Source organism: Dreissena polymorpha, chromosome 11 (assembly GCF_020536995.1).
Source record: "Dreissena polymorpha isolate Duluth1 chromosome 11, UMN_Dpol_1.0, whole genome shotgun sequence".
Classification (NCBI taxonomy): domain Eukaryota; kingdom Metazoa; phylum Mollusca; class Bivalvia; order Myida; family Dreissenidae; genus Dreissena; species Dreissena polymorpha.
The window spans coordinates 36,866,777-36,884,350 of record NC_068365.1 but is presented as its reverse complement, the minus strand read 5'-3'; the positions used below and the strand labels follow the sequence as shown (position 1 = coordinate 36,884,350).

Below are 17,574 nucleotides of genomic sequence, written 5' to 3'. Positions count from 1 at the left end.
GCTACATGTGTACACGGAATAATACTCTGCCATGGTGACATCATGGATAATTATATATTTTTTGTAGAAAATTTTGATTATGTGTGGAATCATGAAATCGTTATCACAGGCTTTGAAAGCAAATTAAGAAAAAAATTAATTTCCAGTCATACTTAAGAACGCTCTTTATTATATATCAAAACAACATAAATATTTGCATAATTCAATAAGTATACAATATTGATATGATAGAGATTAAAATTCTAGAATGAAATGTGACCACTTTATCAAATTCTAGTACTGAAATGGGTCCAGTTTATCAAAATTCTTGTATTGAAATGGGTCCACTTTCTCAAAAGTTTCGTATACAAATGGGTCTGCTTTTAAAAAAATCTTGTATCAAAATGGGTCTACTTTATCAGAGTTGGGTCACATTTTGGAAGTCTCAGCGGGACACTCCTACCCTAAAATTTGGGAAGTTACTGAAGGTTGGTGGCTCTACCCAAACGCACAAACCAAATACATAATGAATAAACAATCCCACAATAAAAGTATTTCAGGGCGTTTTTCAAGGGAATGTAAAACTACCCATACCACTGGAATTAAAACAAGAGCACCGCATAACGAGTGCCAACGCTCGGCTGCGGGTGCAGTTTTGAATAAAAGATTGTCGGAATTGTTTTTTTAGAGGTCACAGTAACTTTGACCTCTGACCTAGTGACCCCAAAAATGGGTGTTGCGTGTAGAACTCCTCAAGGTGCACCTACAAATGAAGTTTCAAAGGTGTAGGTGGAAGCACTTTGACTTTAGAGACAAATGTCAAGGTTTTAGCACGAAACGGACGACAGACGGCGGACAAAGAGCTGGCTATGACAATACCTCGGTATTTCTCTAAAAACAGCCGAGCTAAAAATCAGCTCAATATCAGTAGTTTGAAAGAATTGTTCGTATTTGCAATCCTGTGGTATTATCCACACATGTTGATTTGTAGAAAGCAACAAGACTGCTTTACTTTCCAACTGATAATTTTATATCCTTAGGAAAAATTACAGTTCACTCAGTATTTTATTTATCAATTTGCACCATCTTTATTTTTTACATTGATCATAGTGTGAAAATGCACAAAACTTAGACCAGCATTGAATATTCCAATAAAAGTTAAACATTTGATAAACACAATAACTATAATATTTTCTCTTTGCATTGGTCGACCATCAAGGCTGTAAATTTGGCTGAAAAAAGGCCCTGCATTTACCTCAGAATTATTTACAAACAAAATGTACATGCAAGTGCATTGTGTGTTTGTATTGAATGTAAAATTTATATTTACATGTATATGTATTTAAGTAATAACTTTCAACTGCAAATTATATAGCAGCAATGCACCAGCTACTCACATAAAAACAAAATGAACACTGTCAAAGAAAACTAAACAGTTCTGTTCCTCTTGTTTTATAAACTCATATTTTTTTAATAGTTCATCTGGTGACAAACTTTACCCAGATTTAAACTTAACCTAGATATCATTACACGACCCTAATAACATTTCAAGGGACGGGGGCCCTCATGTAGGGGAATTTAACATTGTTTTCAAGAAAAAGGGGAAATTGTTTTAGCTTTATGTTCAATTAATGTTGTTCAAATAAAAGATATCCAACTTCACATTTTATGCAATCTTTATAATCGCCAATGCATCTTTAAAAGAAAATAAGAAAATCCTATAATATGTTTCACTGAAAACAGTGTAATGATCAACGTTTTTGCTTGAGCAATACACATTTATTTGCTCGTAAGATGTAAAACTTAAACATGTAGTCAGCCAACACATGGTTTCCCTGGAAAAGCTACATTTTAAGACACACTGGTAATGGTTACAATTGACAGATAGCTAGTTTCTTCGGCACCTGGTTACTTCGGCATCGTAATTAAATGCCACTTTGGCATTCGGGTTTGACCAGTTTGGCATTTACAGTTTGTCTAATCTAATTAAAATTTCATTATGGTGGCTGCCGCCCCGCAACGCCGCTTTACTTTTTTTCCATATAAAAAAAATTTGCTGCAGCAAAGTTGTTTACAAGCAAAATGGCGGCGTCTTTTTAACGTTGCTAACGACGAGCTGGTGCGCGTGAAAAAACAGCGAAATTATTAACAACTATTGAAAGCAATGTGCGTTTACTCTTTTAAAATTAGTTGTGCTTATGGCATATTGGATGTAAAAAAAATGAGACACAAAGTAAATATTGCATTTCCCGATCACTGTGTGGCCAATAAAACATTTCAAAATGACCTTATTTATTTTCATTGCTTAAACTGGGTGCCATAAGTCATTCACAAAAAGAAAACATCTAAATGGATTATACATATAGAAAGAAAACATACGAAACTTACCTCACATATGGTTCTATAAAATATAAATCCGTTATGTTGGTTTCTGCAACGTTTAAAACAGTCCCACTACACACAAAAGCCACATGTCCATCACGCGGGAGAACGCAGGTGCACGCGCATGCGTCGATTAGAAAGCCTTGTGTTCATTGGCTCGTCTTTTTTATAAACAGGCTTCTGATTGCCTCAAATATAGACGCTCAAACTTTCACGGACACATGCAAAAATAAAAGTTACGGTCTCGTCCATCGCATAGACAGTTTTACATGGACATCCTTTGGACACAGTTTGGACAAAAACGTTGTGCGACTTCTCCAGAAAGATTTAAAGTTGCACAAGACACATTTTGACGAACTTTGGGCAAATGTATTGTGCGACTAGTCGCACAATGAAATTAAGACACACAATGTATATCTAGGCATAAAAAAGTTGCACAATGTATCATTCGTGAGAACGGACTGACCGACCGACGGGCTGACAGACATGTGCAAAACAATATACTCCCTCTTCTTCGAAGGGGGGCATAAATAAAATTATTCTGCTGACCAGCTCAGTGATGATGATTGGCCTCATAGAAGTAAGATGTTGGGCAATCACGAAAACATGGGTTTGTAAATTTATTTTAATAAAGTTTATAAAGTTATTTGGATTGATTGTATGGTATTGTAGAGTATTTTTCAAGTAGAATACATGTCCTTAAAAGAGTGCGATGTAGCAACCAAATACTTTCTGAATGCTCATGGATTTTCAAAATAAAATGGTGTCTGAAGTTTGATTGTATAATCTTAATAGTGAGACCCAGTACAGCCATGAGTTTCCTACATGATTGGCTTTCCACATGATTTTGTGTGGCCTCATTTGTGATGAATAATAATTTCTTCCTATTAACAATAGCAATACAAAATCATCTATAACATCTAAGGAAAATAGAGATTTCCCGATAATGTCATCATTAAATGAAAGATTGTCAGGATAATTAAAACACAGTTCAACTTATATGATTAGAATAACATTTAGAATCCAATAGATAACTAGAGCTTTGTCACAGACGTGACGAATACCCCCACATGCCGCATTGACACAGAATATTTTGCATGTTGTCTTCACAAAAAACAGCAGACACCATGCTCAATGTTAAAAACGCACTAAGTGACCCAGTGGCCTGGTTTTTAACCCTGCATGGCCCATGTTCGAACTTGACCTACACATTATCTAGATACAACTTCTAACAGAGTGTGGTGAAAATCAGATGAAAACCACTTGAATTTGAGAGCTGACACCATGCTCAATGTTTAAAACGCACTAAGTGACCCTGTGACCTAGTTTTTGACCTGCCATGACCTATTTTCAAACTTGGCCTAGACATCATCTAGATACAACTTCTGACCAAGTTTGGTGAAGCTCTGATGAAAACTACTTGAATTAGAGAGCGGACAACATGCTGAATGTTTAAAACTCACTAAGTGACCCCGTGACCTAGTTTTTGACCCGGCAAGGCCCACGTTCGAACTTGGCCTAGGCATCATCTAGATACAACTTCTGACCAAGTTTGGTGAAGATCGGATGAAAACTACTTGAATTTGAGAGCGGACACGGACGGACCGACCGACAGACTGACCAACCGACAAGCTCACTCCTATATACCCCCCTAAACTTCGTTTAGTGGGGGAATAATTATTACTAAAAATCAATTGACGATGACTTAGATAAAAAAAGATATTATATTAAAGGATATATAAAAGATATTATATTAAAGATATTATACAATATTATATTGAAGGATATATAAAAGATATTATATTAAAGATATTATACAATGTTTATAGTATAATAGCTATTATTATATCTACCGGTAAAACTTAAATGATAGTTTTAAATTATCAGTAATGAGGTACATAGCAACTATCTGCAGTTTGGCAGTACTAGGTGACTTCAAACAATATTAATTATACTGTCTTCTCAACATCATAACCAGAATTTTTTTTGGTAACTCAACAATTTTCCAGTGTGTTATTGTTATTTGTGTGAGTGACAAAGAGATAAACATGTTTATGATAGTTCTAATATTATAAATACAATTATTCTGCTGACCAGCTCAGTGATGATGGTTGGCCACATGGAGGTGAGGTGCTGTGGCGAGACACGCAGCATGAGCACCCGGAAACACAGGAACACCTGGGCCATCACAGACGGAGCGGGCACGCATAGGCTTTCTGCCAGCTTCTCTGGGAACATAATGCATGTGCGAAAAGTGTCGTCCCAGATTAGCCTTTGCAGTCCGCACAGACTAATCAGGGACGACATTTTCCACTTAAACTAGATTATAGGTAAAACGGGACTTCCTTCAAATAAAAAAACCCATTAAAGCGAAAAAAGTCGTCCCTGATTAGCCTGTGCGAACTGCAAAGGCTAATCTGGGACGACACTTTTCGCACATGCATTTTGCCCAATTTTCATAGAACACTACACATAGTATCATTAAAAATAAGAAATGAAAAAAAAACGTTGTTATTTATAGCAAAGAAAGATATTTTGAATTAACAAGATACAACAACTTAGCTTGAACTGACAAATTTGAATTTGCAGCAATTGTATAACTGTAATTTTAATAAAATTCCATCTAAATATTAAACTGTTGCAGTTTAAAATGTTTTCAGGATTTTGTGAAGCCATTTGGGAATTTACCCAGCTAATAAGAAATTGTTGTAGTCGATTGCTATTTTGGAAACTGGTTATGCTAATATATACTATAAAATTATAAATATGAGTATTGAACTAAAAACTGTACAATCTTAAAGAAAAAAACAACTCCAATATCTGAAAATTACAAAAAAAATCTTGAAGAGGCCAATTTTTGTACATACATTTCATAATGACAGGAAAGCAATTTTTAAGACAAAATAATCAATTATTGATAGCAGAGAATAATTTAACCAAATACTGTATTTTATAAAGCCATACCTACAAAGAAAATGGTATTTAAGCTTGCAAAATTTCGGTTTTGGAAGTTTTTCAGTAAACTGATTTAAGATATTTTAGCTCCATTACTTATTCTCTGTAGTCTACTACAATTTCAAAATTCTATGAGATATAATGACAAGAGCTGTGTAAAACACAATGCCCCCTACTGCGCCGCTTTGAAGCCATATATTTGACCTTTGACCTGGAAGAATGACTTTAACCTTTCACCACTCAAAATGTGCAGCTCTATGAGATACATCAAGTTGCTATTTAATATTGCAAAAGTTATGACCAAAGTTAACAATATACCCAATCATTCAATCCAGGGGCATAAAAAGTCTTAAAATGTTGTAGGAAACTAGCAATTGGATGGAAATTCAAAGGAAAAGAAAAAGTTCCAAAAATTTCATAAAATGAGACAAGTGACCTGTGTTGTTATGAGTTTTTGAAAACTTATTTTTTACCTTCCATGTTTTGAAAGCCTTATGCTGACAGAAATGATTCAACCCATTTATGCCTAGTGGACTCTCCCATCCTTCTAAATTGGATCAATTTATTTTCAATATAAGAGATGTCTAGAATATTTATTTCTATATATAGAATATTTCTTACAGAAATTCATTTAAGCAAACAGCGCAGACCCAGATCTGGGTCTACTCTGTTTGCCAAGGCCTTTTTTCTAAATGGGTTAAACTTAATTCAAAGTGCAATAGAAATATTAAGAACACATACTGACCTTGTATTTCAGGAATGTTTTTCTGGTACTGGTCGCTCTCACTGCAGAAGATGGTGAATGCCAGTCTCTTGAGCATACCAGCCTTCAGGTCTATCTCCTGCTCCCTACTCGTGAACAGACTCAGGGAACCAGTCTGTGCCATGGACACGCGAGCTGAACAAGAAACAGATAAGATAAAGGACCAGTCAGTGCAATGTACACGCAAGCTGAACAAGAAACAGATAAGATAAAGAACCAGTCTGTGCCATGGACACACGAGCTGAAGAGGAAACAGATAGGATATAGAACAAGTCTGTTCAATGTACACGCAAGCTGAACAAGAAACACATAAGATATAGAACGAGTCTGTGCCATGGAGACGCGAGCTGAAGAAGACACAGATAAGATATAGAACCAGTCTGTGCCATGGACACGCGGGCTGAAGAAGACACAGATAAGATATAGAACCAGTCTGTGCCATGTACACAAAAGCTGGACAAGAAACAGATAAGATATGGAACCAGTCTGTGCCATGGACACACGAGCTGAAGAAGAAACAGATAAGATATAGAACCAGTCTGTGCCATGGACACGCGAGCTGAACAAGAAACAGAAAAGATATAGAACCAGTCTGTGCCATGTACACAAAAGCTGGACAAGAAATAGATAAGGCAAATAATTCTTGAGTTGAGAAAAAATTATTTAATCACATTTAATTAGACGCAAATTGATTAGAATCCTTTGAAGAAAAAGACAAAAACCGTCACAATGATGCAAATTTAAAACAAGACTATTGTCAAGCAATATATGTCCCCTACCGGCTCCACCATTGTCAGAAATTCCACCATTGTCAGATTTTTATAAATTTTTTATTTGTTGCCAAAGCAACCAGAATTTTTGACGTAGGAACAAAATGAAATGACTTGTATAATGTCCATATTGCCATCTATACATGTTTCAAGTTTCATGAAAAAATATGAAGAACTTTTAAAGTTATCACAGGATCCAGACATCCACCATTTTCAGCAGTATTTCTAGTCTATTTGTTGCCATAGCAACCAGAATTTTTGACATAGGAACAAAATGAAATGACGTTTTATGAAAAAATATTAAGAACTTTTAAAGTTATTGCAGGATCCAGAAAAGTGTGACTGACTGACAGAGTGCAAACCATAAGTCCCCTCCGGTGAAACCAGTAGGGGACAATAAGTAAAGGCCATGAAATGCCAGCATGTTTACCCATGAGATCTTTATACGTTGTTTTATCATGTGTAATGAGGTTGTCCACGATGGTGGTCCAGTATTTGATACTTTCCAAGTCCATCTGAAAGAATCCTGGGTCCAGCAAGAGTTCCAGGGCCTCTCGACGCCACGCCTTGCGGGTGTACTGGTAACTGCTGATGGATGCCACAAACTGGGAGGCGGCACGCAGGCTGGGCAGGTAATACGTGCTGTAGGACAATATGGAACATTACAGGGAAATAGAAGCAGCGCCCAGGCTGGGCAGGTTATACAAGCTGTAAGGACTATATGGAACATTACATAGAAATAGAAGCACCGCACAGGCTGGGAAGGTTATACAAGCTGTAAGGACAATATGGAAATTACATGGAAATAGAAGCACCGCACAGGCTGGGAAGGTTATACAAGCTGTAAGGACAATATGGAACATTACAGGGAAATAGAAGCACCGCACATGCTGGGAAGGTTATACAAGCTGTAAGGACTATATGGAACATTACAGGGAAATAGAAGCATTACACAGGCTGAAAAGGTTATACAAGTTGTAAGGACAATATGGAACATTACAGTAACATAGAACTAGAAGCACCGCACAGGCTGGGAAGGTTATACAAGCTGTAAGAACAATATGTAACATTACAGGGAAATAGAAGCATCGCACAGGCTGGGAAGGTTATACAAGCTGTAAGGACAATATGGAACATTACAGGGAAATAGAAGCACCGCACAGGCTGGGAAGGTTATACAAGCTGTAAGGACAATATAGAACATTACAGGGAAATAGAAGCACCGCACAGGCTGGGAAGGTTATACAAGCTGTAAGGACAATATAGAACATTACAGGGAAATAGAAGCACCGCACAGGCTGGGAAGGTTATACAAGCTGTAAGGACAATATGGAACATTACAGGGAAATAGAAGCACCGCACAGGCTGGGAAGGTTATACAAGCTGTAAGGACAATATGGAACTTTACATAGAAATAGAAGCACCGCACAGGCTGGGAAGGTAATACAAGCTGTAAGGACAATATAGAACATTACAGGGAAATAGAAGCACCGCACAGGCAGGGAAGGTTATACAAGCTGTAAGGACAATATGGAACATAACAGGGAAATAGAAGCACCGCACAAGGCTGGGAAGGTTATACAAGCTGTAAGGACAATATGGAACATTACAGGGAAATAGAAGCACCGCACAGGCTGGGAAGGTTATACAAGCTGTAAGGACAATATGGAACATTACATAGAAATAGAAGCACCGCACAGGCTGGGAAGGTTATACAAGCTGTAAGGACAATATGGAACATTACATAGAAATAGAAGCATCGCACAGGCTGGGAAGGTTATACAAGCTGTAAGGACAATATCGAACATTACAGGGAAATAGAAGCACTGCCCAGGCTGGGAAGGTTACACAAGCTGTACGGACAATATGGAACATTACAGGGACAAAGAAGCACTGCACAGGCTGGGAAGGTTATACAAGCTGTAAGGACAATATGGAACATTACATAGAAATAGAAGCACCGCACAGGCTGGGAAGGTCATACAAGCTGTAAGGACAATATTGAACATTACATGGATATAGAAGCACCGCACAGGCTGGGAAGGTTATACAAGCTGTAAGGACAATATGGAACATTACAGTAACATAGAACTAGAAGCACCGCACAGGCTGGGAAGGTTAAACAAGCTGTAAGGACAATATGGAATATTACAGGAAAATAGAAGCTCGCACAGGCTGGGAAGGTTATACAAGTTGTAAGGACAATATGGAACATTACATAGAAATAGAAGCACCACACAGGCAGGGAAGGTTATACAAGCTGTAAGGACAATATGGAACATTACATAGAAATAGAAGCACCGCACAGGCTGGGAAGGTTATACAAGCTGTAAGGACAATATGGAACATCACAGGGAAATAGAAGCACCGCACAGGCTGGGAAGGTTATACAAGCTGTAAGGACAATATGGAACATAACATTGTAATAGAAGCACAACACAGGCTGTGAAGGTTATACAAGCTGTAAGGAAAATATGGAACATTACATTGTAATAGAAGCACCGTCGAAGCTGGGAAGGTTATACAAGCTGTAAGGACAATATGGAACATTACAGGGAAATAGAAGCACTGCACAGGCTGGGAAGGTTATACAAGCTGTAAGGACAATATGGAACATTACAGGGAAATAGAAGCACTGCACAGGCTGGGAAGGTTATACAAGCTGTAAGGACAATATGGAACATTACAGGGAAATAGAAGCACGGCACAGGCTGGGAAGGTTATACAAGCTGTAAGGACAATATGGAACATTTAATAGAAATAGAAGCAGCGCACAGGCTGGGAAGGTCATACAAGCTGTAAGGACAATATAGAACATTACAGGGAAATAAAGCACCGCACAGGCTGGGATGGTTATACAAGCTGTAAGGACAATATGGAACATACTATTGTAATAGAAGCACCACATAGGCTGGGAAGGTTATACAAGCTGTAAGGACAATATGGAACATTAAATTGTAATAGAAGCACCCTCGAGGCTGGGAAGGTTATACAAGCTGTAAGGACAATATGGAACATTACATTGTAATAGAAGCACCGTCGAAGCTGGGAAGGTTATACAAGCTGTAAGGACAATATGGAACATTACAGGGAAATAGAAGCACTGCACAGGCTGGGAAGGTTATACAAGCTGTAAGGACAATATGGAACATTACAGGGAAATAGAAGCACGGCACAGGCTGGGAAGGTTATACAAGCTGTAAGGACAATATGGAACATTAAATAGAAATAGAAGCACCGCACAGGCTGGGAAGGTCATACAAGCTGTAAGGACAATATAGAACATTACAGGGAAATAGAAGCACCGCACAGGCAGGGAAGGTTATACAAGCTGTAAGGACAATATGGAACATCACAGGGAAATAAAGCACCGCACAGGCTGGGAAGGTTATACAAGCTGTAAGGACAATATGGAACATAATATTGTAATAGAAGCACCACACAGGCTGGGCAGGTTATACAAGCTGTAAGGACAATATGGAACATAACATTGTAATAGAAGCACCGTCGAGGCTGGGAAGGTTATATGTGCTGTAAGGACAATATGGAACATTACAGGGAATTTTTTTTTTTACTGATATTATTACCATAGTCATAGTCCAATCTGTACAAAGTATCTGTTTTTTGTATCTAGTCCCAAAATTCACAATTGCTCAGTTGATGGTTTGACAATCAAACGCTTGAAAAAGAATGTGCTGGGTAAAAGTCAAAAGGTTGAAGTAGCCATTTATTTATATATTTTTTAAAACAAATTTCTATTGTATTTAAATCTTATAAACAATGTAAAATGGTAATAAAAAGTGTTGAATAACACGTAATAAAATGATTGAGTTGAAATCAAGAAGTGAGTTTCACATACTGACCTGTGAGCTCGTAGGTAGGGGAAGATGTTGTAGAGGAGGGTGATGAGGAATGGAGCCACCTTTTCCTTCTCCTCACTGCTGTATGTGACATCCAGCAGTGGGGCAGTGATCTGAAATATACAGTGTGACATCCAACAGTGGGGCAGTGATCTGAAATATACAGTGTGACATCCAACAGTGGGGCAGTGATCTGAAATATACAGTGTGAAATCCAACTGTGGGGCAGTGATCTGAAATATACAGTGTGACATCCAGCAGTGGGGCAGTGATCTGAAATATACAGTGTGACATTCAACTGTGGGGCAGTGATCTGAAATATACAGTGTGACATCCAACAGTTGGGCAGTGATCTGAAATATACAGTGTGACATCCAACTGTGGGGCAGTGATCTGAAATATACAGTGTGACATCCAACAGTGGGGCAGTGATCTGAAATATAGAGTGTGACATCCAACAGTAAGGCAGTGATCTGAAATATACAGTGTGACATCTAACAGTAGGGCAGTGATCTGAAATATACAGTGTGACATCTAACAGTTGGGCAGTGATCTGAAATATACAATGTGACATCCAACAGTGGGGCAGTGATGTGAAATAAACAGTGTGACATCCAACAGTGGGGCAGTGATCTGAAATATACAGTGTGACATCGAGCAGTGGGGCAGTGATCTGAAATATAGAGAGTGACATCCAGCAGTGGGGCAGTGAACTGAAATATACAGTGTGACATCCAACAGTGGGGCAGTGATCTGAAATATACAATGTGACATCAAACAGTGGGGTAGTAATCTAAAATATACAGTGTGGCATCCAACAGTGGGGCAGTGATCTGAAATATACAGTGTGACATCCAACAGTAAGGCAGTGATCTGAAATATACAGTGTGACCTCCAACAGTGGGGCAGTGATCTGAAATATACAGTGTGACCTCCAACTGTGGGACAGTGATCTGAAATATACAGTGTGGCATACACCAGTGGGGCAGTGATCTGACATATTCAGTGTGACATCCAACAGTAGGGCAGTGATCTGAAATATAGAGTGTGACATCCAACAGTAAGGCAGTGATCTGAAATATACAGTGTGACATCCAACAGTAAGGCAGTGATCTGACATATACAGTGTGACATCCAACTGTGGGGCAGTGATCTGAAATATACAGTGTGACATCCAACAGTGGGGCAGTGATCTGACATATACAGTGTGACATCCAACTGTAAGGCAGTGATCTGACATATACAGTGTGACATCCAACTGTAGGGCAGTGATCTGACATATACAATGTGACCTCCAACTGTGGGGCAGTGATCTGAAATATGCAGTGTGACATGCAGCAGTGGGGCAGTGATCTGAAATATACAATGTGACATCCAGCAGTGGGGCAGTGATCTGAAATATACACAGGGGGTCAGGTAAAACCTTGCTTATCTATAGACTTGCATATTAACCAGTATGTGAATGTTGTATTAGCATTTCATTTTGTTTTCTTACATTCTGCGATACCTGCAATCATCAGATCACATCAGTTGAATTGTGTTGAATGTGTTGCTCTTTTAACACTGACAAACAGTAATGCTCTTTTGAATATATTGCACAAATTGCATTTATGCTTTTCAATTGTACAGAAAAACTTTATCAGACTTTCATGACAGACTTAAACAAGAAACAGTCGGAAACGGGTGATGCTCCCCAAAGGTTTTTTTGGTCACAATATTGCACTATATATTCAGATAAAAGGAAACGTCTTGAGGGGCATAACTTTGGACAAAATAATACAATGGATGGTTTAGCAACTTAAAAATTTCAAAGGGCCATTACTCTCTAAATAAATCATCTAACCAGAACCCACAAATAACATGCGCATCTTATCAAGGTAGTTAAGCTTCCCATAAAGCTTCATTGAATTCCAGTCAGTAGTTGGGGAGAAATAGCCTGGACAAGAATTGCACTATATGTACAGTTTATAGAAAATTTCAAAGGCCATAACTCTGTGAACAAGGGACAAAATTGTCACAAAACCAGGTTTTCATTGTGAAAAAAATCTGATTAAGAGAGACAACTCAAACTGAACTTTTGAAATGAACAAACAAAATTAACCCCCTTTGTAAGTTTGTTTTAAAATAAATCTATTTTTAGTCGTGGCGACCTTGACATTGGAGATATTGACGTGATTCTTTCGTGCGACACACCGTCCCATGATGGTGAACAAATGTGCCAAATGATTTTAAAATCTCATAATGAATGACATAGTTATAACCCAGACAAGCTCATTTATGGCTATTTTTTACCTTTGAACTCAAAGTGTGACCTTGACCTTGGAGATATTGACGTAATTTTTTCGCGCGACACACCGTCTAATGATGGTTAACAAATGTGCCAAATGATTTTAAAATCTCACAATGAACGACAAAGTTATGGCCCGGACAAGCTTGTTCCGCCCGCCCGCCAGCCCGCCAGCCAGCCCGCCAGCCAGCCAGCCAGCCCGCCCGCATTCGCCAATCTAATAACCAGTTTTTTCCTTCGAAAAACCTGGTTAAAAATCATCCTACCATAACCGGCTGATAATATGCACATCTCCTGTTGGTAGTGAAGCTTCCCATAAAGTTTCATTGAATTCCCGCAATAAGTTGCTGAGAAATAGCTCGGACAAGAATTGCACTATATGTACAATGGAAAATTTCAAAGGGCCATAAGTCTGTGAAAAATCATCCGACAAGAACCGGCTGATAATATGAGTTGAATTCCGGTCATTAATTGCTGAGAAAAAGCCCGAACAAAAATTGTGCACGGACGGACGAACACATGGGCAAGGACAGACGAAGCAGCGACTATATGTTCCCCCCCAAAAATTTGGGGGGGAGCATAAAAAATGAGAACAAAACCATGGTAGAAAAAAGATAGAGACAATGAGAGAAAAAGAGAGGCTTAAGAAAGTGTGCAGGGAGGTTGGGAATAAAGAAAGAGGAGGTAAAAGGGAAGAGATTTGCAACATTAGTGGGAGGCTAGAGATGGATAGTGAATAAAATAGGGAAGAGCAGGAAGAGAAAGATGTTCAGAGTTACTCCTGCGGAGAAAAGACGGCGAAGGGAAGAAAAGTCAGTGAGTACTACCTCTGCCAGTACAGAGAGTGCCTGGACGCTGTACTTGCTCTCAACAGAGTTGAGTCTCACTGGATCCAAGTCAGCCACACGCTTGTGCACCGCCACAGGCTCTGCAAGAAAGGAGAGATAGCATGAATAGTGTACAGCTGGGGACCAGACTTCCCAGTGTCTGGCAGGCCAGTGTCCTCCCCTCTATGTCAGCACTGTGCTGGCTACCAGACTTACCAGTGTCCAGCAGGCCAGTGCCCTCCCCCTCTATGTCAGCACTGTGCTGGGGATCAGACTTACCAGTGTCTGGCAGTTCAGTGTCCTCCCCCTCTATGTCAGCATTGTGCTGGGGACCAGACTTAGCAGTGGCTGGCAGGCCAGTGTCCTTCGCTTCTATGTCAGCACTGTGCTGGGAACCAGACTTACCAGTGTCTTGCAGGCCAGTGTCCTCCCCCTCTATGTCAGCACTGTGCTGAGGACCAAACTTATCAGTGTCTGGCAGGTCAGTGTCCTCCATCTCGATGTCAGCATTGTGCTGAGGACCAGACTTATCAGTGTCCGGCAGGCCAGTCTCCTCCCTCTGTATGTCAGCACTGTGCTGGGGACCAGACTTACCAGTGTCTGGTAGGCCAGTGTCCTTCCCCTCTATGTCAGCACTGTGCTGGGGACCAGACTTACCAGTGTCCAGCAGGCTAGTGTCCATCCCCTCTATGTCAGCACTGTGCTGGGGACCAGAATTACCAGTGGCTGGCAGGCCAGTGTCCTCCCCCTCTATGTCAGCACTGTGCTGGGGACCAGACTTACCAGTGTCTGGCAGGCCAGTGTCCTCCCCCTCGATGTCAGAACTGTGCTGGGGACCAGACTTTCCAGTGTCTGGCAGGCCAGTTTCCTCCTCCTCCATGTCAGCACTGTGCTGGGGACCAGACTTTCCAGTGTCTGGCAGGCCAGTGTCCTCCACCTCGATGTCAGAACTGTGCTGGGGACCAGACTTTCCAGTGTCTGGCAGGCCAGTTTCCTCCTCCTCCATGTCAGCACTGTGCTGGGGACCAGACTTACCAGTGTCCTCCCCCTTTATGTCAGCACTGTGCTGGGAACCAGACTTACCAGTGTCTGGCAGACCAGTGTCCTTCCCCTCTAAATCAGCACTGTGCTGAGGACCAGACTTACCAGTGTCTGGCAGGCCAGTGTCCTCCCCCTCTATATCAGCACTGTGCTGGGAACCAGACTTACCAGTGTCTGGCAGGCCAGTGTCCTCCCTCTCTATATCAACACTGTGCTGGGGACCAGACTTACCAGTGTTTTGCAGGCCAATGTCCTACCCCTCGATGTCAGCACTGTGCCAGGGACCAGACTTACCAGTGTCTGGCAGGTCAGTGTCCTCTCCCTCTATGTCAGCATTGTGCTGGAGACCAGACATACCAGTGTCTGGCAGTTCAGTGTCCTCCCCCTCTATGTCAACACTAATCTGGGGACAAGACTTACCAGTGTCTGGCAGGCCAGTGTCCTCCCCCTCGATGTCAGCACTGTGCTGGGGACCAGGCTTCACAGCATAATTCTTGCGTAGCCACGTAGACTGCTCCAGACTGGAGCCCGCAATGTTGGACACGGCCTCCAGGAGGCGCTGTGCAAGTTCCTGAACCTCTCGCTGTGAACGCTTCTCTGTGAACGCTGGCGTCTTCTGTACAAACTCATTCAGTATCCTGCAATTAACATGCCAGATAAATATGCTATCTTAATGCAAAGCAATATTGAAATAATTTAAGATATAAGCATTAAGTTTAGTGTTTTGGTACAGATATATTTTCTTTTGAGGAACCAATTCAATAACTACAGCCAAAAACATGATATCATATTGGAAGACAATCCATATTATTAGCATAAAAATAAAGAAGAATAAATACTAAATAAATATGTTAAATTTTATTTTAACAAACAAATCAAGTAAAATGTGTAAAGGCTGGTTGACACAGGAAATAATTATTTGAGCTATGTTCTGTGAATACTAAGCTTAAGGCATATGCGTAAAGCGTTGTCCTAGATTAGCCTGTGCAGCAATTTCAACTTGGATTTTAGTTAGCGGAAAATGTCGTCCCTGCAAAAGGCTCATCTGGGATGAGACTTTTTGCACATGCATTAAGCCAAGTGTTCCCAGAAAGCAGCTTGAATATTCCAATTCTTACATAAGAAGCAGGAACTGTCCTGGTGCATTCAGATTGATCTGTAGGGAATCCCTGAGCAGAGTGGAGAGGGCAGACCAGGAGTCAGACAGATGACCGGGGGGGCTGTGCTGGACGTACGTGTAGAAGAACTGCAGCATGTTCACTTCCAGAGATACACTCCTCTGAAATATAGTACAGGAAACGGGTGAGCCTACGTGTAGAAGAACTGCAGCATGTTCAACTCCAGAGATACACTCCTCTGAAATATAGCACAGAAAACAGGTGAGCCAACGTGTAGAAGGACTGCAGCATGTTCAACTCCAGAGATACACTCCTCTGAAATATAGAACAGGAATCAAGTGAGCCTAGGTGTAGAAGAACTGCAGCATGTTCACTTCCAGAGATACACTCCTCTGAAATATAGCACAGAAAACAGGTGAGCCTAGGTGTAGAAGAACTGCAGCATGTTCACTTCCAGGGATACACTCCTCTGAAATATAGCACAGGAAACAGGTGAGCCAACGTGTAGAAGGACTGCAGCATGTTCAACTCCAGAGATACACTCCTCTGAAATATAGCACAGAAAACAGGTGAGCCTAGGTGTAGAAGAACTGCAGCATGTTCAACTCCAGAGATACACTCCTCTGAAATATAGCACAGGAAACAGGTGAGCCTATGTGTAGAAGAACTGCAGCATGTTCAACTCCAGAGATACACTCCTCTGAAATATAGCACAGGAAACAGGTGAGCCTACGTATAGAAGAACTGCAGCATGTTCAACTCCAGAGATACACTCCTCTGAAATATAGCACAGGAAACAGGTGAGCCTACGTGTAGAAGAACTGCAGCATGTTCAACTCCAGAGATACACTCCTCTGAAATATAGCACAGGAAACAGGTGAGCCTTGCTCTGCTAAAACAGGGCTTAATGCATGTGCAGAAAGTGATGTCTCATATTAGCCTGTGAAGGCCGAACAGGCTCATCTGGGACGACACTCTTTACTTTAATGGTATTTTTCATTTAAAGAATGTCTTTTCTTAAACAAAAACAAATTAAAGTGGAAAGTTTCGTCTCTAATTAGACAGGATAATCCAGAACGACACCTAATGCAGGTGCATTTAATCCCATTTTTCAGAGTGCAGCTCAAATGCTATCTTGCAGTTGTCTTACCAAATTCACACATGTTTTTTTGTGAAACTGATAAAAATGGATGATATCTTTATATAACATTAAAGGCAATTTTAGAGTAATTTTAAGGCACTGCTTATTTAAAGCACCTCAAGGTCGTACAGATAGAAGCTCTGTTCACAAGTTTGATGACATACCTTCCTGCTTAGCTCACTGTTTGGTGGGTTGGCCAGCACATCTTTGACTGTGTGTATGAGCATATCCAGCGGCAACACACGCAGGGCCCCCACCAGCTCCACCAACAACACCTGGTCATCACTGGGAGCCTCAGCAACCTGCAGGTGCATAGAAACAGCATGGAATGTGACCGATACACATGAAGCAACCTGCAGTCACATAGCAACAACATGAAATGTGACAGATGCATGTACATGTGTAGCAACCTGCAGGCGCAAAGCAACAACATGTAATGTGACAGATACAC

The 17,574-nt window shown here is 40.5% G+C and overlaps 1 protein-coding gene and 1 long non-coding RNA gene across 4 annotated transcripts in view; one reads left to right on the top strand and one right to left on the bottom strand.

Moving 5' to 3' along the window:
- Positions 1 to 2,398: 2,398 nt before the first annotated feature.
- The window catches only part of LOC127849765 (protein dopey-1-like), a 49,981-nt gene continuing 34,805 nt past the window's right edge, over positions 2,399 to 17,574 (bottom strand). Inside the window, 10 exon segments of the mRNA XM_052382515.1 lie at positions 2,399 to 2,410; positions 4,456 to 4,589; positions 6,062 to 6,214; positions 7,280 to 7,491; positions 10,713 to 10,822; positions 13,824 to 13,924; positions 14,607 to 15,073; positions 15,122 to 15,502; positions 15,983 to 16,143; positions 17,288 to 17,425. Coding sequence (XP_052238475.1) covers positions 2,399 to 2,410; positions 4,456 to 4,589; positions 6,062 to 6,214; positions 7,280 to 7,491; positions 10,713 to 10,822; positions 13,824 to 13,924; positions 14,607 to 15,073; positions 15,122 to 15,502; positions 15,983 to 16,143; positions 17,288 to 17,425 — 1,869 coding nt within the window.
- LOC127851447 (uncharacterized) lies at positions 7,940 to 9,962 on the top strand. 3 transcript variants are annotated; one of them, XR_008035770.1, is made up of 4 exons: positions 7,940 to 8,021; positions 8,156 to 8,222; positions 8,425 to 8,491; positions 9,903 to 9,962. It is a non-coding gene; the product is annotated as an uncharacterized LOC127851447 (long non-coding RNA). The 3 variants fall into 3 exon arrangements; XR_008035771.1 differs by lacking the exon at positions 9,903 to 9,962 and adding an exon at positions 9,435 to 9,494; XR_008035772.1 differs by lacking the exon at positions 9,903 to 9,962 and adding an exon at positions 9,368 to 9,427.